This window comes from Neovison vison, chromosome X (assembly GCF_020171115.1).
Source record: "Neovison vison isolate M4711 chromosome X, ASM_NN_V1, whole genome shotgun sequence".
Lineage (NCBI taxonomy): Eukaryota > Metazoa > Chordata > Mammalia > Carnivora > Mustelidae > Neogale > Neogale vison.
In genome coordinates, this window is record NC_058105.1 from 6,862,538 (window position 1) to 6,886,336 (window position 23,799).

Genomic DNA, 23,799 nt, shown 5'->3' on the forward strand with positions numbered 1-23,799 from the left:
GATTGTAGGTACTATTGAAAAATCCTTCAAACTTTGTGTAGCCTTTAATGATAATTTGTACTTTCAAAAAAAATTAAAGGAGAAACAGCAATGTCAGGTAAGTATACAAAAAATGGATCATAAAAAAGCACTAAAAAAAGCACCAAATTCACTTCTCTGTTGTCGACTTAGTTTCCCACTTGTCACTTTCTCTAGCTCTGCTCACTAATTTCCTCTTTTTAACTGAAGGCTCAGTCCCTCCCCAGTCCCTAAAGCAAACCTGACTGAGACAGGAAGCATTTTAGTAATCTTACTATTCCAACACTCTTCTATTCCCACTTTTTTGTTAAAAATTCTGTTCTTGAAGACACTTCTCCAATCAAGACATACAAATGGCCATCAGACACATGAAAAAATGTTCATCATCACTAGCGATCAGGGAGATTCAAATTAAAACCACATTGAGATATCACCTTACACCAGTTAGAATGGCCAAAATTAACAAGACAGGAAACAACATGTGATGGAGAGGATGTGGAGAAAGGGGAACCCTCTTACACTGTTGGTGGGAATGCAAGTTGGTGCAGCCTCTTTGGAGAACAGTGTGCAGATTCCTCAAGAAATTAAAAATAGAGCTTCCCTATGACCCTGCAATTGCACTCCTGGGTAATTATCCCAAAAATACAGATGTAGTGAAAAGAAGGGCCATCTGTACCCCAATGTTTATAGCAGCAATGGCCACAGTCACCAAACTGTGGAAAGAACCAAGATGCTTTTCAATGGATGAATGGATAAGGCATATGTGTTCCATATATACTATGGAGCATTATGCCTCCATCAGAAAGGATGAATACCCAACTTTTGTAGCAACATGGACGGGACTGGAAGAGATTATGCTGAGTGAAATAAGTCAAGCAGAGAGAGTCAATTATCATATGGTTTCACTTATTTGTGGAGCATAACAAATAGCATGGAGGACAAGGGGTGTTAGAGAGGAGAAGGGAGTTGGGGTAAATTGGAAGGGGAGGTGAACCATGAGAGACTATGGACTCTGAAAAACAATCTGAGGGGTTTGAAGTGGTGGGGGGGGTGGGAGGTCGAGGTACCAGGTGGTGGGTATTGTGGAGGACACGGATTGCGTGGAGCACTGGGTGTGGTGAAAAAACAATGAATACTGCTACGCTGAAAAGAAATTAAAAAAAAAAAAAAGACCTAAAAAAAAAAAAAAAAAAAAGAATTCTGTTCTTGAAACACCAGGATCTGATGATTCAGTTACTAATGCTGGGCCCAGGCATTGCTCCCATTCACTTTCCTTATCCCTACTCTGACAGTACATCATAAGACTCTGCCAATGCCTTCATCTGCACATTCTCCATAAAACAACACTCACCAAAGACCGTACGGGCAGGGACAGACTCTCTGTTGAGCCAGAAAGACACTTGAGACAGAATGACAGTCATGATACATGGCAAGTAGGTCTGGATCACAAAGTAGCCAATTTTTCGCTTGAGATGGAAGTGGGTTGTCATGACGACATATTCTCCTGGAGAAAGAGTAAAATTAGGAAATATATAGCTAAGTTAACATTGTTAATTCAAGGTGGGCCCCAACTCAGTTCACCAAGATGTTTAACTTTATATTCAAAATAAACCATTCCAGCACCTCCCAAGTTCGCATAACCATATCTCTTTAATAATCATGAAGTAGTGCATTTTTATGCAAAAAATATATACTAACACTGTGCCAACACAGCTTGCTCAGAGCAATTTTGACAGATTCATTCAAATAGATCAGTGTCTTAAATAATAATAAGTAACAGTCTCTTCTACAGCATTTGCATGTGATTGACACTCTTCTAGCACTTTAACATTTCACATCTTAAATACTTAATGTTTATAACAATGTTATAAGGTGTATATTATCGTTATCCTCATTTTATGGCCCAATAAACTGAGGCAAAGAGAGATTGAGAAATTATACAAGGTTATCCAGCTACCAAGCAGTGGAGCCTGAATTTGAGGCCACATGGGTTAGTTCCACAGCTTGTGCTTTTTAACCATAATGCTCTGATATTTGAATGCACTTAGAGTTAGAACCAAAAGTTCATATAGCAGAATGTGGGCTGGCCTATATCACTCCACTCCAAAGTAGGAGTGAACTCTTACTGAGCTCTTAATTTATGCCAAACAACTTTGAGTGTTTTGTCTCTGTCCTTCCTCTCTTCCTCTCTCTTTTTCTCAAATAAATAAACAAACAAATAAATAAATAAATAAAAGAAATATCTAAAAAATAAATATCTTCTGCCTAGGCTTCTTACTTGTAGGTTGAATTGTGTCTCCCAAAAAGATATGGTGAAGTTTTAACTCTGAGTACTTCAGAATGTGACCTTCTTTAGAAAAAAGGTTGTTGCAGGTGTAATTAGTTAAGATGAAGTGATACTGGAGTAGGCTTGTCCTTAATCCACTATGACTGATGTTTGTATAAAAAGAAGACAAATACACACAGGAAGATATATGATCATGTGGAATATTTAATATACAAAATATATAATAAATATTCATAAATTAATTATATTTTGTAGATCTGAGAGACAAAGCAAGTGGACTATTCAAAAACTTAACAAATCAAGCATTCATTTTAAATAACTGAATATATTTTCTTCGATCTTCTTTTCTAGCCTTCTCTCTTTCAATATCTGTCTTCCTATCTCATTTCCAAAGAAGCAAAGAGCATGCCTAAAATGAGAAGCTGGTGAAATAGTCCATCCCTGGCTCTGGTATTCCATTACAAATATATGGATTAGCAATATTTATAGACAATAATACTTTTGTGAAAATCCCAGAACCAGGGAACAAAACTAAAGTACCCTCTTTGAACACAAAATCCAAGAAAAGTCACATTAAAAAGGTAAGAGAAGTGGCTTCAATTCACCACCTACTTCCCTCCCCTAAGCCAGCCCAATGTAGCACCTAGAGGGTTCTGCTGGGTCTATGGTTTCTCTAGTGGGAAAAGAAGAGTTTAAGGCAGATATCTGTTTTCCCACAGCATTCCAGAACATTCTCCCAGAAGCCCACTTCTGCCCTGCCTCCTGGGGAATACTGGGGGAATCAACAGTCTAGACCATTTGATGTCAATTAGGAACAAAGAAGGGGGAGTGGTGAAACTTCCAGCCACCTGTGCTTGGATCTTGGTGATGATACCATGTCCCTGCTAGCAAATTCACCGATCAGAGTCTAGCCAGCAGTTTGTCCCCATCTGTACAGAAAACCAAACCTCTCAAAGCAGCCTGAAGCTCTGGCAAACAGATGAGTACAGGCAGAGGTACTTCCCAACATCAGAGTTTGGACCAATAGCACAACTCCAGCAGAGACCTTACCCAATGGTGGTAGTCTAGACCAAAGTATCATACTCCTTGGTTTCCTGGTGCCCTCATCCACCAAAATGGTGACCTCCACAGGTCTTAGACACCCTGGCTGTGTTGCCTGGGGGTCATGATGATCCCCAACTACCAAACTGGAGATCTCCACAGGTCAAAACCCCTGGATGCACTGCTGAGAGGGAGATGGGGGTTGTGGCACTCCAACCACCAAAATGGTGACTTCCATGAGTTGAAACAGGCCCGTTGTAATACCTGGGGATCCCTACCTCCAAGCAGTAGAGTATGTCACAGTTAACCTTGTTTCAAAACAGTGTGGCACCAAACTGCTGCAAATAGTTCATCCCCCATGCAAAAGAGGCTCCCTTTGGCCCTGCTGAACAGTGGAGCATGGACCATTGAATCATGAATAGAAAACCCAGACAGATCAGTATGGTACAAGGAGATATAATCAGTAATTAGCATCTCCCAACAAAGAAAAGCCGAGGACAAAATGGCTTCATGGTTAACCAAACATTTAAAGAAGCATAAATGCCAGTCCTTAAATTCTTCCAAAAAATTGAAAAGGAGAAATTCTTTCAAACTCATTTTAGAAGGCTAACATTGTCCTGACATCAAAACCAGATAAAGACTTAGAATTAAAGAAAATTACAGGTTGACTCTTAAACAATGCTGGTGTTAGTGGCACCAAAACTCCACACAATGGAAAATCTGCCTATAACTTCTGAATCCCCCAAAACTTAACAACTAATAACCTACTGTTGACAAGAAGCCTTACCAGTAACCGTGAATTAACATATATTTTATATAAATATCATATACTGTATTCTTACAATGAAGTTAGGAAAAGAAAATATTATTAAGAAAATCATAAGGAAGAGAAAATATACTTATAGTACTGTATTTATTAATAGTGTAAGTTTACCTCATCTATTTATAAGACAAACCATCTTTTAATATATACATCAATATTGTCATATAATACAAAACACTATAAATTCTATACACATTACTGACACTAGACATCAGAAATGAAAATACAAGAAATAAATTAATATTTATTTACAAGTATTACAATTCATACATTAATACCAAAGAAGCAGCAGTATGAATGCTTTATGGTAGCCTATTATAATCAATTTGATTGCTTCATGGTGGCTTAGCCCATACTCTGATGAATGAATTGTCACAAAATTTTTATGGCATACAATATTATAGTCATAGTCATAGTCATAATATGGTATTGGAAACATTGTTACTTAAAAAAAAAACTTGCCTGTGATGACAGGCTGATACTCATTGCCTCCAATTAGAAGAGAGAATTACTGTATGGTAATATAATTCCTTGAAAGCAAAGTTATAAAACAGAAAAATAATACATTATTCATTTTATATTAAATGTCACTGACTTTATGCCTATGTAAGGATCAGATATCCACTTCCATACAAGTCTTACACATTATGTTCTTCATAATGAATATTTAGGTGATGATGATGACACAAAAATGTCTCATACAATTATTGCTGTACAGTTATTAGATAGTCACATAAGGACACAAACATGAAGTAGATAGTAAGTTTATTAACTGTATGCCATGATGATTATTTGCTATTCATTAAGTGGAATTGAATCATCATAAAGGTCTTCATCGTCCTTGACTTCTGGTAGAGTAGGTGGAAGAGGAGGAGGAGGAATTGGTTTTGCTATCTCAGGGGTGGCAGAGATAGAGTATTCATCCTTCTTCCATCATTTGCTTTAGTTTTAGTGCCCATACCATAGAAGGGTCCATGTCATTAAAAATGTCAAAAGCAGTCTTGAATAATTGGAATCCTTCTTCCATATTGTATAATATCAACTTGTTTTCTGTCACTACTTCTCCATCTTCTTCCTCATTGTCTGGCACTGGTTCAGAAGCACTCATATCCAACAAGTTGTTTTCTGTTAATTCCTCTGATGTGGTGTCTATCAGCTCTTGAATTCTCCAAGATCGATGTCTTGGAACCCCTCCATTCCCACTTTTTTCCCCATATCACAATCTCTTTATTTCTTTGATTCTACGTAAATCATGTGAAGTCATGAGCAACATCTGGACACAGTTTTCTCCAACAGGAATTTATTTTTTCAGACTTGATGGATTTCATGGCTTGTTCTGTAACAATGATGGCATCTTCAGTGTTATAATTCTTCCAGATTTTCATGTTCTCTATATTGGGGTTTTCCTACATAGGGTTGATGATATTTTACATAGAGTACCATGTATAATGAAACTTAAAGGTCCTTGTGAGACTATGGACTCTGAAAAACAATCTGAGGGGTTTGAAGTGGTAGGGGGATGGGAGGTTGGGGTACCAGGTGGTGGGTACTATAGAGGGCATGGATTGCATGGAGCACTGGGGGTGTTGAAAAAATAATAAATACTGTTATGCTGAAAATAAATAAAAAATAAATATAAAAAGAAAAAATGGAAAAAAAAAAAAAAGGTCCTTGTGACCTCCTGATGCAGAGGCTCAATTAGTGTTGCTGTGTTTAGGAGCAAGTAGACCACTTCAGTGCTGCTGGTGTTGACCTTATGGGTTTCTGGGCTGTCAGGTGTATTACCCAATATCAAAAGAACCTTAAAAGGCAGTCCTTTACTGACAAAGTACTTCCTAACTTCAGGGACAAAGCAGTGATGGAATCAATCCAGAAAAAGTGTTTGCATTGTCTGGGCCTTCTTGTTGTACGGCAAAAGAACTGGCAGCTGGTGTTTATCTTTTTCCTTCAAGATTGGAGGGTTAACAGCTTTATATATAAGGGCAATCTTGATCATAAACCTGACTAAATTTACACAAAACAGTAGAATTAGTCTGTCTCTCCCTTCCTTAAGTCCTGGTATTCACTTTTATTCCTTACTAGTACATGTCTTGTGGCATTTTTTTCCCCAGTATAGGGCATTTTCATTGCATTAGAAACATATTCAGACAAATATCTTTTTTCCTTAATGATTTTTTAATGGTGTTTTGGAACTCATCTGTTGCCTCATCATTGGCAAAACTGTTCCTATTATTTTGACATTTTTAAAACCAAAACTCTTTCTAAAATTATCAAACCATCCTTTGCTGGCATTAAGTTCCCCAACTTTGCATCCTTCACCTTCCTTTTACTTTAAATTGTCATATAATGACTTAACTTTTTATTGAATTAGAGTCTACAGATATGCCTTTCTTATAGCACTTGTGTACCTACATAAAAGCTGCAATTTCAATGAGAAAAAGATACTTCACAAAAAGCACAAGGTTTTTGTACCTGCAAATGTGCTTGTAGTGATAACTTCATGAATTTCCTTTTCTTTTTTTTTATAATGGTCCTTATGCTGTATTTATTTACCTTGAAATGGTGGGAGACTTTAGCTGTAGATCTCAATCTATAGTACATATCAAGTAATTAAAATTTTTTGTAATATCATGGCTTTTCTCTGCCTCTTGGGAACAATCCAAGAATCACTAGTAGCACTTTGTATGGTTTCCATATTGTTATTCAAGTTTCATGGTATTACACCTAACATGATGAAAAATATGCAAGAACCATGAGAGATTACCTTTTACTGTGATACACAATTTAGTGGAGAGATGAACTGCTCACAGGGAGATGATTAGCATCACATAGTGTTTTAAGTGGATACTCACAACACTTGATCTCACTACAACAGCAACAGGAGGTGGCTATAAAATTCTTAAAGTAGTGTAGTATAAACTGGGGTTAATTTTATTCAGCTATGATTTAATACTGCATCTTTACATTTGTTTATATATTTCTCAACTGCGAATGGTGCCATGGACTATCTGGGTATATGTGCATAACTTTTGATAAATTTTAACTTTTTATAATAGATTTGTGTATATTTTATGGTAGTGAATAATAAAATAGACCAGTATCTGCATATATTTTATGCATTAATGACATGTCAAACTTATCCTAATTTTTAAAAAAATATTTCTAGACTATGTGGTTCATCAGTGAGTTTCCTCAAATTGTTACAAATCTCCAAACACTTTTACAATATATTTATTGAAAAAATCCACATATAAGTAGAATCAGGTAGTTCAGACTTCTTTGTTCAAAGGCAAGCTGTACAGGCCAATATCCCTGAAGAATACAAGCACAGAAATTCTCAACAAATACTGACAAATCAAAATCAACAGATCTTTAAAAGAATCAAATACCATGATCAAGTGGGATTTATCCCTGGGATGCAAGAATGGTTCAACATTCCCAGTTCAAAAATGAGATATATCATATTAATAGAATGAAAGAAAAAAAAATCAAATGATCACTTCAATAGATGCCAAAAAAAAAACATTTAACAAAATTCAACATTCATTCATGATAGAAACTCTTAACAAAGTGGGTATAGAAGAAATATACCTCAACATAAAGGAAGTCCATATATGACAAACTTACAACCAACATTGTACTCAATGGTGGGTTGAAAGCTTTTCCTCTAAAATCAGGAAGAAGACATAAGTATCCACACTCACTACTCCTTTTCAACATAACACTGAAAGTCCTTGCTGGATCAATAAGGTAAGAAAAATAAATAAAAGGCATCAGAATTGATGGATAAAAGACCTCAATGTGAGACAGGAATCCATTAGAATCCTAGAGGAGAACATAGGCAGTAATCTCTTCGATATCAGCCACAACAACTTCTTTCAAGATATGTCTCCAAAGGCAAAGGAAACAAAAGCGAAAATGAATTTCTGGGACTTCATCAAAATCAAAAGCTTCTGCACAGCAAAGGAAACAGTCAAGAAAACAAAGAGGCAAGCCACGGAATGGGAGAAGATATTTGCAAATGACAGTACAGACAAAAGGCTGATATCCAGGATCTATAAAGAACTCCTTAAACTCAACACACACAAAACAGACAATCATATCAAAAAATGGGCAGAAGATATGAACAGACACTTCTCCAATGAAGACATAGAAATGGCTATCAGACACATGAAAAAATGTTCATCATCACTAGCCATCAGGGAGATTCAAATTAAAACCACATTGAGATATCACCTTACACCAGTTAGAATGGCCCAAATTAGTAAGACAGGAAACAACATGTGTTGGAGAGGATGTGGAGAAAGGGGAACCCTCTTACACTGTTGGTGGGAATGCAAGTTGGTACAGCCTCTTTGGAGAACAGTGTGGAGATTCCTCAAGAAATTAAAAATAGAACTTCCCTATGACCCTGCCATTGCACTCCTGGGTATTGACCCCAAAGATACAGATGTCGTGAAAAGAGCCATCTGTACCCCAATGTTTATAGCAGCAATGGCCACAGTCACCAAACAGTGGAAAGAACCAAGATGCCCTTCAATGGAAGAATGGATAAGGAAGATGTAGTCCATATACACTATGGAGTATTATGCCTCCATCAGAAAGGATGAATACCCAACTTTTGTAGCAACATGGATGGGACTGGAAGAGATTAAGCTGAATGAAATAAGTCAAGCAGAGAGAGTCAATTATCATATGGTTTCACTTATTTGTGGAGCATAACAAATAGCATGGAGGACATGGGGAGATAGAGAGAAGGGAGTTGGGGTAAATTGGAAGGGGAGGTGAACCATGAGAGACTATGAACTCTGAAAAACAATCTGAGGGTTTTGAAGGGGCGGGGGGTGGGAGATTGGGATACCAGGTGGTGGGTATTTTAGAGGGCACGGATTGCATGGAGCACTGGGTATGGTGCAAAAATAATGAATACTGTTATGCTGAAAATAAAAAATAAATTAAAAAAAAAGAATTGGAAGGGAAGAAGTAAAATTGTCTCTATTTGCAGATAACATAATTTTATATACAAAATCCTAGAGACTACACCAAAAAAAAAAAAAAAGACAAAACCCTGTTACAACTAATCAATAAGTTCAGTAAAATTACAGGATACATAAAAATTAGTAGTGTTTATTTTTTAATTTATTTTTTATTTTTAAAGATTTCATTTATTTATTTGAGAGACAGAGAGTGAACAAACGAGAGAGAGAGAGAGCACAAGCAGAGGGAGGTGCAGAGGGAAAGAGAGAAGCAGACTCTTCATTGAGCAGGGAGCCCAGCAAGGGGTTCCATCCCAGGAATCCAGGATCATGATCTGGGCCAAAGGCAGACACTTAACTGATTGAACTATCCAGGCTACCCCAGTAGTGTTTCTATATACTAAAAACAAACTACCTGAAAAAGAAATTAAGAAAACAATTCTATTTATAATAGTATAAAAAATAAAATACTTAGGAAACGATATAACTAAGGAGATGAAATATCTGTATACTGAAAACTAAAAGACACTGATGAAATAAATTGAAGAAGACAAAAATAAAAGATATCCTGTGTTCATAAATTAGAGGAATTGGTAATTCAAAAATGTCCATATTACTCAAAAGGATATACAGTCAATGCAATACCCTATCAAAATTACAATAGCATTTTTCACAGAAATAGGGAAAGCACCCCAAGAATGCATACTGAAGTACGAAAGACTCTGAAATCCAAAGCAGTTTTAATAAAGATAAACAAAGATAGAGATATCACACTTCCTGATTCAAATTATATTACAAAGGTATAGTAATTAAAACAGCATGGTATTGGCATAAAAACAGATGCATAGATCAATGGAACAAAATAAAGTACTCAGAAATAAACTCATGTATTTAAGGCAACTAACATTAGACAAGGATGCTAAGAATACAGAATGGAGAAAGAATAGTTTTTTCAATAAGTGGTGGTGGGAAAACTGGATATGAAATTTGACCCCTATCTTGCAAATGAACTCAAAATGAATTAAATACTTAATGTAAGACCTGATACCAAAAACACAGGCAACAAAAGCTAAAATAAACAAATGTGACGGCATCAAAAAAAAAAAAACAGAACAAAACATGTTTATAGCAAAGGGGCCAATTAATAAGAAGAAATGACAAGGTGCAGAATTGTAAAAAATGTTTGCAAACCATGATTGATACAGATTATACTCTAAAATATATAAAGAACTCTTACAACTCAACAGCAAAAAAACAAAAACACTACTTCCTCATATCAGGGAGATCACATGATAGTTGTTTTTCTCCGCTTGACTTATTTCGCTAAGCATGATGAGGAAGTAGTGATGCAACATGGGGGCTTAAGTGGGTAGGAGAAGAATCCATGAAACAAGATGGGATAGGGAGGGAGACAAACCATAAGTGACTCTTAATTTCACGAAACAAACTGTGGGTTGCTGGGGGGAGGGGGGTTGGGAGAAGGGGGGTAGGGTTATGGACATTGGGGAGGGTATGTGCTTTTGGGTAAATTGGAAGGGGTGGTGAACCATGAGAGACTATGGACTCTGAAAAACAATCTGAGGGGTTTGAAGTGGCGGAGGGGTGGGAGGTTGGGATATCAGGTGGTGGGTATCATAGAGGGCACGGCTTGCATGGAGCACTGGGTGTGGTGAAAAAATAATGAATATTGTTTTTCTGAAAATAAATAAATTGGAAAAAAAAACAAAACAAAAACAATCCAATTAAAAATGGGCAAAGAAGACATCCAGATGGCCAACAGACACATGGAAAAGTGCTCCATAAACATGAAAAAGTGCTCCATATCACTCGGCATCAGGGAAATACAAATCAAAACCACAATGAGATATCACCTCACACCAGTCAGAGTGGCTAAAATCAACAGGTCAGGATATGACAGATGCTGGCGAGGATGCGGAGAAAGGGGAACCCTCCTACACTGTTGGTGGGAATGCAAGCTGGTGCAACCACTCTGGAAAACAGCACGGAGGTTCCTCAAAATGTTGAAAATAGAACTGCCCTATGACCCAGCAATTGCACTACTGGGTATTTACCCTAAAGATACAAACGTAGTGATCCAAAGGGGCACATGCACCCGAATGTTTATAGCAGCAATGTCCACAATAGCCAAACTGTGGAAAGAACCGATGTCCATCAACAGATGAATGGATCAAGAAGATGTGGTATATATACACAATGGAATACTATGCAGCCATCAAAAGAAATGAAATCTTGCCATTTGCGACAACATGGATGGAACTAGAGCGTATCATGCTCAGCGAAATAAGTCAAGCAGAGAAAGACAACTATCATATGATCTCCCTGATATGAGGAAGTGGTGATGCAACATGGGGGCTTAAGTGGGTAGGAGAAGAATAAATGAAACAAGATGGGATTGGGAGGGAGACAAACCATAAATGACTCTTAATCTCACAAAACAAACTGAGGGTTGCTGGGGGGAGGGGGGTTGGGAGAAGGGGGTGGGGTTATGGACATTGGGGAGGGTATGTGCTTTGGTGAGTGCTGTGAAGTGTGTAAACCTGGCGATTCACAGACCTGTATCCCTGGGGATAAAAATATATATTTATAAAAAATAAAAAAAATTATTAAAAAAATGGGCAGATGAATGGATCAAGAAGATGTGGTATATATACACAATGGAATACTATGCAGCCATCAAAAGAAACGAAATCTTGCCATTTGCAACAACATGGATGGAACTAGAGCGTATCATGCTTAGCGAAATAAGTCAAGCGGAGAAAGACAACTATCATATGATCTCCCTGATATGAGGGAGTGGTGATGCAACATGGGGGCTTAAGTGGGTAGGAGAAGAATCCATGAAACAAGATGGGATAGGGAGGGAGACAAACCATAAGTGACTCTTAATCTCACGAAACAAACTGTGGGTTGCTGGGGGGAGGGGGGTTGGGAGAAGGGGGGTAGGGTTATGGACATTGGGGAGGGTATGTGCTTTTGGGTAAATTGGAAGGGGAGATGAACCATGAGAGACTATGAGCTCTGAAAAACAATCTGAGGGGTTTGAAGTGGCGGGGGGGTGGGAGGTTGGGGTACCAGGTGGTGGGTATTATAGAGGGCACAGCTTGCATGGAGCACTGGGTGTGGTGAAAAAATAATGAATACTGTTTTTCTGAAAATAAATAAATTGGAAAAAAAACAAAGGATCTGAATGGAATTATTCTGAAGATATACAAATGGCCAACAGGTACATGAAAATGTGCTCAATGTTACTAATCTTCAGGGAAATGCAAATCAAAACTGCAATGAGATATCACCTCACACCTAAAAGAATGGTTACCATCAATAAGACAAGATATAACAAGTGTTGGAAAGGATGTATAGGAAAGGGAAACTTTTGTGCGCTATTGGTAGGTTATAAATTGGCACAGCCACTATGGAAACGAAAATGGAGGTGTCTTAAAAAATTAAAAATAGAAATACCATATGATCCAACAATTCTACTTCTGAGTATATGTCCAAAAGAAACAAAATCAGTACCTAGAAGAGATATCTGTACCCCTATATTCATTGCAGCATTATTCACAATAGCCAAGACATGGAAACAGCTGAATTGTCCATCAATTAATGAATGAGTGAATGAATTAAATGTGATATATAGTTACACACACATACACACAGTGGAGTATTATCTCAACAGTAAAAAATGAAAAAACTTGGCATTTTTGACAACACAGATGAGCCTAGAAGATATTAGGCTAATTGAAATAAGCCAAAGACAAATACTGTGTGGTATCATTTACATGTAGACTCTAAAACAAGTTGTACTTATAGAAACAAAGGAGAATGGTGGTTTCCAGGGGCTGAGGAGTAGGGGAAATAGGGAGGTGTTGACCAAAGGGAACAAACTTCCAGCTCTAAGATGAATAAATTCTGGGGATCTAATGTACAGCATGATGACTAAAGTTAATAATACTGTATTGTAGGGGTGCCTGGGTGGTTCAGTGGGTTAAAGCCTCTGCCTTCAGCTTAGGTCATGATCCCAGAATTCTGGGATCAAGCCCCACATCTGGCTCTCTGCTCAGTGGGGAGCCTGCTTTCTCTTCTCTCTCTGCCTGCCTTTCTGCCTACTTCTGATTTCCATCTGTCAAATAAATAAATAAATAAAATTTTTTAAAAAAATAACACTGTATTGTACACTTGAAATTTGCTAAGAGAGTAAATTCTTTTTTTTCCAATTTATTTATTTTCAGAAAAACAGTATTCATTATTTTTTCACCACACCCAGTGCTCCATGCAAGCTGTGCCCTCTATAATACCCACCACCTGGTACCCCAACCTCCCACCCCCCCGCCACTTCAAACCCCTCAGATTGTTTTAAGAGAGTAAATTCTTAAGTGATCTCATCACCAGAATAAGAACAACAACAAAATTAAGAAGGTGATGGATTATGGCAATCATTTCACAAAATATACATATATTATCACATTGTACACCTTAAATGTACACGATTTTTTAAAATTATATCTCAATAAAGCTGGGGTGCCAGGGAAAGCAAAGAGGGAAAAAGAATTTTCCTTAGTGAGAACTGAAGCCTTTTGTTCGGTTGTGAAGATTTTCCATTTCTGATCTTGTATCGCAGACGGTCTGGGTCCAATGTGAAATAGTCAAAGAGATAATGGAAATTCACCTTTGGGCATTCACATGTATTCATACCCTAGATACTTTCTGTGGGTGAAAACCACAAGTGAATGTTTACAAAACTTAACAAATTAATTCATTGTGTTAATTAACTGACTAGGTTCTCTTACATGTAACTCTGATATATTGTATCTCTTTACATACTCTTCTCTGCCAAAGAGTCAAAGCTTTGATCAGATTGGAAGATTTTTTTTTTCCAAATTCCCCATTATATTTCTACCCTGTGTCTCAGCTTATTATTAAGCTTATTAAGTACCATTGTTGTGTGTAAAATATCCAAGGGTACAATATAAAACATATAATGCATATGTATTCACAAATTAGTTTCTATCTATGGATTAGAAATACGGAACAGTTCAGCAAATGCTTTACATAACTGAATATATTTTTATAAAGTGGATCATTATATTCCCCTTCTCCTTGTGGCCTCTCTTTGTGTGTCTTATTATGAAAGATGACCCTTTAAGTGGTTTGGGAATTTTCCCTTGACTTTGCACTCCAGCCTATTAAATTCCATTTGTGTTAAATGCGACGTATTTGAGAATACAGTGTAAATCACATTCACAATTTAGCTAGTATCAAAGGTTGTGAAAGACACAAGAAGATTTTTTAAATAGCTTGGCAAATTAACTCATTATACTAAGTGAGTAGATAGACTTTCTTAAATTCATGTTTGTTTGTTTTTCAATTCTCTTTCTCTCTTCCTTGAACTTTTATCTTGCCTTCTTTATTCTTCTAACTCACATTTCTGGGAATGGAAAAATAAGATCATGCATTCAAATCCTCTATTTAGAAAATCAATGCAATAATTTCCCAAGTGAGAGAAAATGGAATTGGAGCTAAAATAGGGAATGGTGTGAACAGCTAAACACAGATTTTTGAAGGCTTTTATTCATTTCTTTAACACATATTTGAATCTGGAGCAAAGAGGAGGATTTTTTTGCTTAGAATTACAGGCATACCTCATTTTATTTACTTGATTATTTATTGATTTTATTGAATATAGTTAGAATACAATGTTGTATTAGACTCAAGTATACCTCAGAGTGACTTGACAATACTATTTACTACTCAGGGCTCATCACGATAAGTGTAGTTACCATCCGTCAATATACAAAGTTATTACAATATTATGAACTATATTCCCTATTTTTTACCTTTCATCCTCATGATGCATTTATTTTATAACTGGAATTTTGTAACTCTTAATCCCCTTCATCTATTTTACCCATTCCCTCCCCAAAACATCAGTCCTCTATATTTGAGTCTTTTTCTGTTTTCTGTTTGTTCATTTCTTTTGTTTTTAGATTCCACATATGATAATTGCCTTTCTCTGTCCAACTTATTTCACTTAGCATAATACCCTCTAGCACCATTCATGTTGTCTCAAATGGCAAGATTTCACTATTTTTTATGGCTGAGTAATATTCCATTGTGTATAGATGTATTTGTGTGTGTAAACACACACACATATATATACACACATGTGTATATATATACATATATATATGCACATATATATGGCACATCTTTTTTATCCATTTTTCTACCTGTGGACACTTAGTTTTCTTCCATATCTTGACTACTGTAAATAATGTTGCAATGAAGATAGAGGTGCACATGTCTTTTCTAATTAATTTTGTTTCCTTTGGGTAAATACCTCAGTACTGGGTCTTTCGTAAATTGAATGTTTGTGGCAGCCTATGTCAAACAAGTCTATAGTGACAGTTTTCCAAAAGCATTTGCTCATTTCATGTTTCTGTGTTATATTTTGGTAAATCTTGCAATATTTCAAACTGTTTCTATTATTATCATATTTATTATGGTAATCTGAGATCACTGATTATAATTTGGTCATATGATCAGTGATCATGAAAACATAGGAGATGGTTAGCACTATTTGGGAATAAGGTATTTTTAAATTAAGGTATATAAATTTTTCAACATAATGCTATTGTACACTTAATAAACTACAGTATAGTATAAATTAAACTTTTATACACACTGGGAAACCAAAAATTCACTTGGCTCACTTTATTGCAATATTTGCTTATTTTGCTGGTCTGAAACTGAAGTGGCAGCATCTCCGAGGTATGCCTGTACTTCATACTAAGAACTGAGAGCATTCAGAGAGAAAGCCACTCATATAAAACAGAGCATCCATGGATTGTGATATTTCTCTGGTCCAGCATTCTGTTAATATTCTGGACCCCGCAGAAAAGAGCATATTTAGAATTCAGCAAAGAATGTCCATAATTTATAATCACATGAAACAATATACATACATATGATATAATAATATTACATTATATATTATTATATTATATTAATAATATTAATATGGTTTCTAAATCAAAGGGTATCAAAGGGTTTATAGCAAAAAGTCTCCCTCCCATAGATGCCCTCAAACCATCCATCTCATTTCTCCAATTAACAACCTCTTGGGGTGTTTGGGTGGTTCAGTCAGTTGAATTTGGCTTAGGTCATGATCTCAGGATCATAGAACAGAGCCCCGTTCGGACCTTGTGCTCAGCGCAGAACCGGCTTGAGATTCTCTCACTTGGCCCTTCCCCCTGTTCATGTTCTCTCTCTATCTCTCAAAATAAATAAAATCTGGGGTGCTTGGGTGGCTCAGTGTGTTAAATAAAGCCTCTGCCTTCCGCCCAGGTCATGATCCCAGGTCCTGGGATCAAGCCCCGCGTTGGGCTTTCTGCTCAGCAGGAGCCTGCTTCCTTTCCTCTCTCTCTGCCTGCCTCTCTGCCTATTTGTAATCTCTGTCTGTCAAATAAATAAATAATCTTTATATAAATAAAATAAAATAAAATAAAATCTTTTTTAAAGTTGTAATTTCTACAGTATTGTTTAAAGAAAAACAACAAAAACAATTAACAGCCTCTTGTGTATCCTTCTAGAAATACTATCTCTATACCAGTATATATCTCTTACTATTCAGTGTTCTGTGCCTTGTTTTTTTCACTCAACACTATAGCCTGCAGATATTCCCTTGAAATGATACATCAAGAACTTCCTCATTCTTTCTTACAGCTGCATAGCATTGAATTGTGTGAGTGAATTTAATACATTAAAAATCACCTCTTTACTAATGTATATTATATCATGTGTTCAAAACTAATTTGAGATATAATCTAATTATATCTACAATGGCCCTATTTTCAAATAAGGTCACTTACTGGTGTACTGTGAGTCAGGATTTCAATGTATCTTTTGAGGGGACATAATTCAACCCACAACATCTGCATTGCCAATAGTGAAGGGAAACTGACATGCTAATACACAGATAATGGGACGATGAATTTTTTAACGTTTTAAAATGGCAATTTGTCAATATGTATTAAAATTTTTAGAAATGTATCTACTTTCTGAAATAAAATTCTTAGTATTCTATCTATCCTAGGCAGATGATTACACAGGGACAAAATAAGATATAGAAAAAGAAGGTCTTCACAGTGTTGTTTATAGCATTAAAACATAGAAAATACTACTAAATAATTGGTTAAATGGACTATGATCCACATATATGAGGCCATTAAAATGAAGGTATTATTTTATTGAGTTTCACAATGAAATGCCATACTTCCCAGTGACAACAAAACCTATCATATTGTTACCAAGAATTCTGTGGCCTTGAAGGAGTGTTTCTTAATTTTCTTTTAAAATTTAAAGTAACTAAAACAAGTAATAATCAATGTTTATTATAATTATGTCTATTATAATTGATTAAATATTACTATTTATAACTAACAAAAAGCAACAAGTACTTGCAAGGATGTGGAGCAAAGGGAACATTTGTGCACTTTGGTTGGTGGGATATAAATTGGTGCAACTACTGTGGAAAATAGTGTGGAGTTTCCTCAAAAAATTAAAAATAGAAATACCCTATGATCCAGCAATGCCACTTCTGGGTATTTATCCAAAGAAAATGAAAACACTAACTCAAAGATATTTGCACTCCAATGTTAAGCATTTTTACAATAGTCAGGATGATGTGGAAACAACTTAAGTTTCCATTGATGGATGAATGGATAAAGAAAATGTGCTATGAATGTATATATCTATTTTATACACATATATACATGTATATAAATATACATACACATATATGCAGTGGCAGTGGAATATTATTCAGCCATCAAAAGAAGGAAATCTTGTCATTTACAACAACATGGATGGGACTTGAGGGCATTATGCTAAGTGAAATAAGTCAGAGAAACACCAATATTGTATTAATCTCACTTATACATGGAGGTTTTTTTAAAAAACACAAAAAACAAACAAGCAAACAAACCAAGTTCATAGTTACACAGAGCAAATTGGTGGTTGCTGGGAGCAAAGGAGGGGCAGTGGGTGAAATGGGTGAAGGTGGTCAAAAGATACAAACTTCCATTATAAAATAAGTCTTAGGTATGTACTGTACAGCATGGTGACTATAGTTAATAATACCTTACTGAGTATTTGAAAGCTGCTGAAAAGAGCTCTTAAATTTCTCAAGAAAAAAAAACTATATATGTTGACAGATGGTAACCAGAATTACTGAGATAGATAATAATTTTGCTATATATAAGAATATTGAATCATTATATTATATTCCCAAAACTAATAAAATGTCCAGTATAACCAAATAAAAATATTGCTAACTTGTATATACATTTTATTTGGATTTTATATATTTGTTGATAAGAAAACATGCTTATAATATAAAATTAAATTAAAAACAGTATCAACGGTATTTATGTAAAAAAATACATAGGAACCTTCTTAAAGATTATGCACCAAAATGTACAATAATCAGTTAACAGTGGGATTAAAGAATATTTCCATACTTTGCTCTTCTGTGTATTCTACTTTTCCTATAATGAATGTGCATTGCCTGTGTGATAAAGACTAAACAAACAGTGGTTTAAGCAAGTGAAATGGGAGCCGGGACTGCTTGGACAGCCAGTGATGGATCTCAAAAGCTGATGCCACGTGAGCAGTGCTGAGGAAGGACTGGGAAGTGAGGAGAGTCACGGATGCAGTGGAGAGTTCGCTCCCTCCCTCAGGGTAGACATCTTGGGTAGGGGCGGTGTGCCCTGGGCCTATAGGGACCCTCTGTGCTGCTCTGAGCCGAGCCTTGTCTCTGCAGGCACACACATGACCTCCTTTAGGACCTTGGGTCCTCTTTGCCCATAGCTCACATGGGGGAGAACAGGCATGCATTTCAGGTATGTGATCACAGAAAGGAGGTCCTAGCCCCAGCTGCAAAGGCAGCACAATGCAGATGCACCCAGTAGCAGGACAAATGCTTCTGCCCAAAAATGTTAAGGGCTACCATAGGACAAATGGAATGTAGTATGCACATGTGGGTACTAAAGGACTGCTCCCTCCCCCTGTTTGGGGAGAGCAGAATTACTGTCCAGGTGGGGAAGACTACCCCTCACATATACACACCAAGTCCAGCTGAGGTGCCCTTGGTCCTACCCTTTCATGGGGTCTCAGGAAGTGGGTTTCAAGCACCCTAACAAGGCCTGTGCTCAGTCCAGGGGTCACGGCATGCAAACCTAGCAATAGGTCTGCAACTGTAAGCAACACTTATACCATGGTATAGATTCACTGTGAGCAAACCAAGTTAGGGAGGTTGGGCAACTGGCCCCAGGCCACAATTCCAGTGCTTCCAGAGGATAGGAGGCATAGCCAGAATCTGAGCCCCAGGAGCACAGTAGCTCACTGTGCAGACATGGAGTGCTCTTTGGAGTGAAGTTATGAGGTCCAGGTGGCCTGGGCACACCCGCCTCCAAAACCCACATGTACATTCTGCAAAACTGGGCATTTGGCTCCAGCAGCTAACTCACATCTGCTGGAGGGGGAAAACTCTTGGACCTGAGCCAGCTATATACATTAGTGTCTGCCCAGCTGCAAAGCCTGGTCCACGCAGTACCAACTCCATGGGCCAAACCCCAGAATCCTCTCAGAAGAAAGCAGCCCACACTCCCATGGCCCCACACTTTCTCTACCTTTCACTTACTCTGAACCGCTTGTAGCGTCTCTGATAGATCATGTTTTCACATTGACACTTCAGTATTGCTTTTCTTTGTAATAGTCTTTGCCCATACCAAATTCTAAATCTCAAAATACTGTTGTCCCTGAAATTCTCCACCCTGAGATGGAGGAAAAACAGGGCACAGATAAGATGACATACTATAACACCACATGAAGTGGAAAGAGTGGATAATGAAATAAAAGAACAAGAGTACCCTAATCCATTTATAATTGTGGATTCAGATCTTTTGCCAAGACAAGTGCCGAAAGTTCCTACCCTTAACGCCAAAAAAAGTATTGTAAGCTATGTGGACCCAAAAGATATACTTCATTTTGCCAAATACTCAAGGGTTAGTTCAGATTCAGGGTCCCTCCTTCCTTAGGCCCCTGTAACTGGTCAGTCTCTAAACAGGACTCCAGCCTACAAAAAGTCTCTAGGTTCTATTTATTAATCCAAGACTTAACTATTGAGAGGACCTGGAAAGTTTTGCCAGACAGACTTGTTTTTGAGATGGGTGACTCACTTAAAAAATAATTCCATAGCTCATCCTTGGACCTCCTGGCTGTGTACCTGGACCCTCCTGGCTTATTAATTTGTCACTTCAGCATTGGCAGAGTTGAGCAAATGTCTTCATGAAACCTTTAGGATCAAAGTTCAGTTCTCCAATCATTATGGCTTCCCTCTGCCTTCTCTTCTACCACAGTTCAGCCCTAATGTCTTTGACCTTCTAACCCACTTAGACAACAGGGGATCATAGTTAAAAACATTGGCTTGGGATCCAATCTGCCTGAGTTCAGATCTTGTTTCTGATATTATATTATGTAACATGGGACAAATTACTGAACATTTCTATGTCTCAATTTCCTTTTGATAATAGTACCTACATCACAAGACTTCTTTGAGGATTACATGTTTTTATAAGCACAGGTATAAGACTGGTATATGGTTCAGGTTATAAAAATGCTTATTAAATAAAATAAATAAATACCTGTACTAGACCGGATTATCTCTGTCCCAACAACATGGCCCAGCAGGTCATACTGATTCAGGCGGGAGCCATCCTGTGCTACTTCCACAGATTTGTTCTTCCCAAGAGTCCAAGAATAAACCACTTCAGCTGTTGTATAGGCATCTAAAGCAGAAAAGGGCCAAGAAGAAGTTGAAGGGGAAAGAAAGTAATTACTGAACTTGCATGAGACTGAAATACAGCTTCCCTCCCGAAAGAGTTCTGGGTATGTGTTCTGTCTTCAACTGAAGTACATTTATCCATCCATCTAGTAAACTCTCATTGAATAACTTCTACAGTTTGTGCTGGGTACACAGGATTGAACCTAAAGTGGTTTCTTCTTTCAACGACAGTCTTTCTGACTGATGATATATTGTTAGACTTTTCCTTCTCTTGGGGGGTAGACAATAGACGTAAGGGGAGGAATAGCAAAATTATTATCTTATGCAGATGTCACAAATTCAAATGTCTAAAGGAGTGGTATCAGAAATAAGTAAATCAGGCTAGTTGTAAAAAAAAAAACCTGTCAAAAATGTAATACAATTTTAATTACTATGGAGTGAGCATATGAGATAAGGTAAAAATCACTGTAGAGATATTTTAAATTAAAAGCATAAAAAGCTCAAATTAAAAATAGCAATGATTAATTGCAATTTTCTTTTAAAAATTATTTCCACTTTTATTTGCAGAACAGAAACCAGGGGCGCCTGAGTGGTTCAGTTGGTTAAAGCCTCTGCCTTTGGCTCGGGTCATGGTCTCAGGATCTTGGGATCAAGCCCCGCATCGGGCTCTCTGCTCAGCAGGGAGCCTGCTTCCCTCCTACCCTGCCTGCCTCTCTGCCTGCTTGTGATCTCTGTAAAATAAAGAAATAAAATCTTAAAAACAAACAAACAAACAAAAAATCCCAGAAGCCTGCCTCCTTTACTCTGCACCAGGGTATTAATGTCAGATCTTATATTTGGAATTCCCATGTTGAATACAGAATTTAAGTATGTGTTTTAATAAGGATGTGGGTAAGAGAAATGGTGAGAGAATAAGGAATGATGTTATTTAGTTTAAGTTAGTATCTTAAAGGAAGAGAATTGCTTTCTTTCCAGGCATGGACTTACTCTTTGTACAGTGGGTTTTATGTTGGGGTGAACACCTTGCCCTAATGCAGGCACCTAGGTTCATAAAGAGAAGCTGAACTATACTATTCACTCATTTCACCCAACTTTTGAGCTGTTATTCAACCTAATAGGAAGTCTCCAGCTCATGGTGGCAGCTGCTGTCTCTATAATATGCTCTATTTAAGTCTTTTACCACAAAGCAAATAATTCCTAGTGAATCTACCAGGGAACAAACATAAATTCTGTGTCTTTACAAAACTTTGCAACATTGGATATAGATTTCATTACGTCTGACATTAACACTCATATGTACTAATTATGGTCTGCAAATATTATACTTCTTAGGACTCTTTTCAACATACCCAAATAAACCATTTTCTGAATTTCTTATAATGGGCAGCAGCCAAAAATTTCTTCATTCACATCAAAATTCTCACTGAAATCATGAAAAAATGTATATAACTCTATAGTATTTTTTATATCTGTACTCTCATAAGCTATAAAAGAAAATGCCACAAGAAATCCAGCTTGCCACGTATGTCCTATATATGACCTCAGTCATTTATTCAACACAGATAAAAATACTTGTAGTTTGAGGCACCTGGGTGGCTCAGTTAAGTGTCTGCCTTCACCTCAAGTCATGATCCCAGGATCCTGGGATTGAACCCCGCATCAGGCTCCCTGCTCAGTGGAGAGGAACTAGATCAACTAGTGAGATGACGTGGATGGAACTAGAGGGTATCATGCTTAGCGAAATAAGTCAATCAGAGAAATATGATCTCCCTGATATGAGGAAGTGGAGATGCAACATGGGGGGTTAAGGGGATAGGAGAAGAATGAATGAAACAAGATGGGATTGGGAGGGAGACAAACCATAAGTGACTCTTTTTTTTTTTTTTAAATTTTATTTATTTATTTGACAGAGAAATCACAAGTAGATGGAGAGGCAGGCAGAGAGAGAGAGGGGGAAGCAGGCTCCCTGCTGAGCAGAGAGCCCGATGCGGGACTCGATCCCAGGACCCTGAGATCATGACCCGAGCCGAAGGCAGCGGCTTAAACCACTGAGCCACCCAGGTGCTCCCATAAGTGACTCTTAATCTCAGAAAAGAAACTGAGGGTTGCTGGGGGGAGGGGGTTTGGGAGAGGGGGGTGGGGTTATGGACACTGGTAAGGGTATGTGCTATGGTGAGTGCTGTGAAGTGTGTAAGCCTGGCGATTCACAGACCTGTACCCCTGGGGATAAAAATACATTATATGTTTATTAAAAAATAAAAAAATAAAAATTTAAAAAAATGTTAATGCCCAAGTAGTTAAGCTTTTAGGAAGCTATCTTAACAACTGCAAAAGCAGACAAATATTTGTTACACAAATGCTCCTATCAATGTCATTTACAACAACAGAACATTGAAATTATCTTAATATCCAAAATACAGTATTTTGTAGTCACTAAAATATATTGCCTAAAGGATAATTATACATGTATATCCAAATATCATAAATATATTATCAAAAGGCTCAAAGTAAAAAAAAAAAGGTTTATCAGTTTTGTCAATCTTCTCAAAGAACCAACTTTTAGATTCTTTGATTCTTTTTAATGTTTTTCTATTCTCTATTTAACTTAATTTCACTACAATATTTATTATTTTCTTCTTCCTACTTGCTTTGGATTTAGATGGCTCTTTTTTTCCTAGTTTCTTAAAGTAGGTCAGATTATTAGCTTTTTATCATTCTTTTTAATATATGTTTTATAGTTATAAATTTCCCTCTGAACAGTGCTTTAAGCTGATGCATTCTATAAATTTTA

At 37.0% G+C, this 23,799-nt stretch overlaps 1 protein-coding gene across 3 annotated transcripts in view; it reads right to left on the bottom strand.

The window, feature by feature from the left end:
* Positions 1-23,799, bottom strand: part of GABRA3 (gamma-aminobutyric acid type A receptor subunit alpha3) — a 408,152-nt gene that overhangs the window by 56,237 nt on the left and 328,116 nt on the right. For all 3 annotated transcript variants that reach the window (XM_044235314.1, XM_044235313.1, XM_044235315.1), the window contains exons 7-8: positions 20,869-21,012; positions 1,370-1,522 (exon numbers count right to left, since the gene is read on the bottom strand). In XM_044235314.1, the coding sequence (XP_044091249.1) occupies positions 1,370-1,522; positions 20,869-21,012 (297 nt within the window). The remainder of the gene's footprint in view (positions 1-1,369; positions 1,523-20,868; positions 21,013-23,799) is intronic.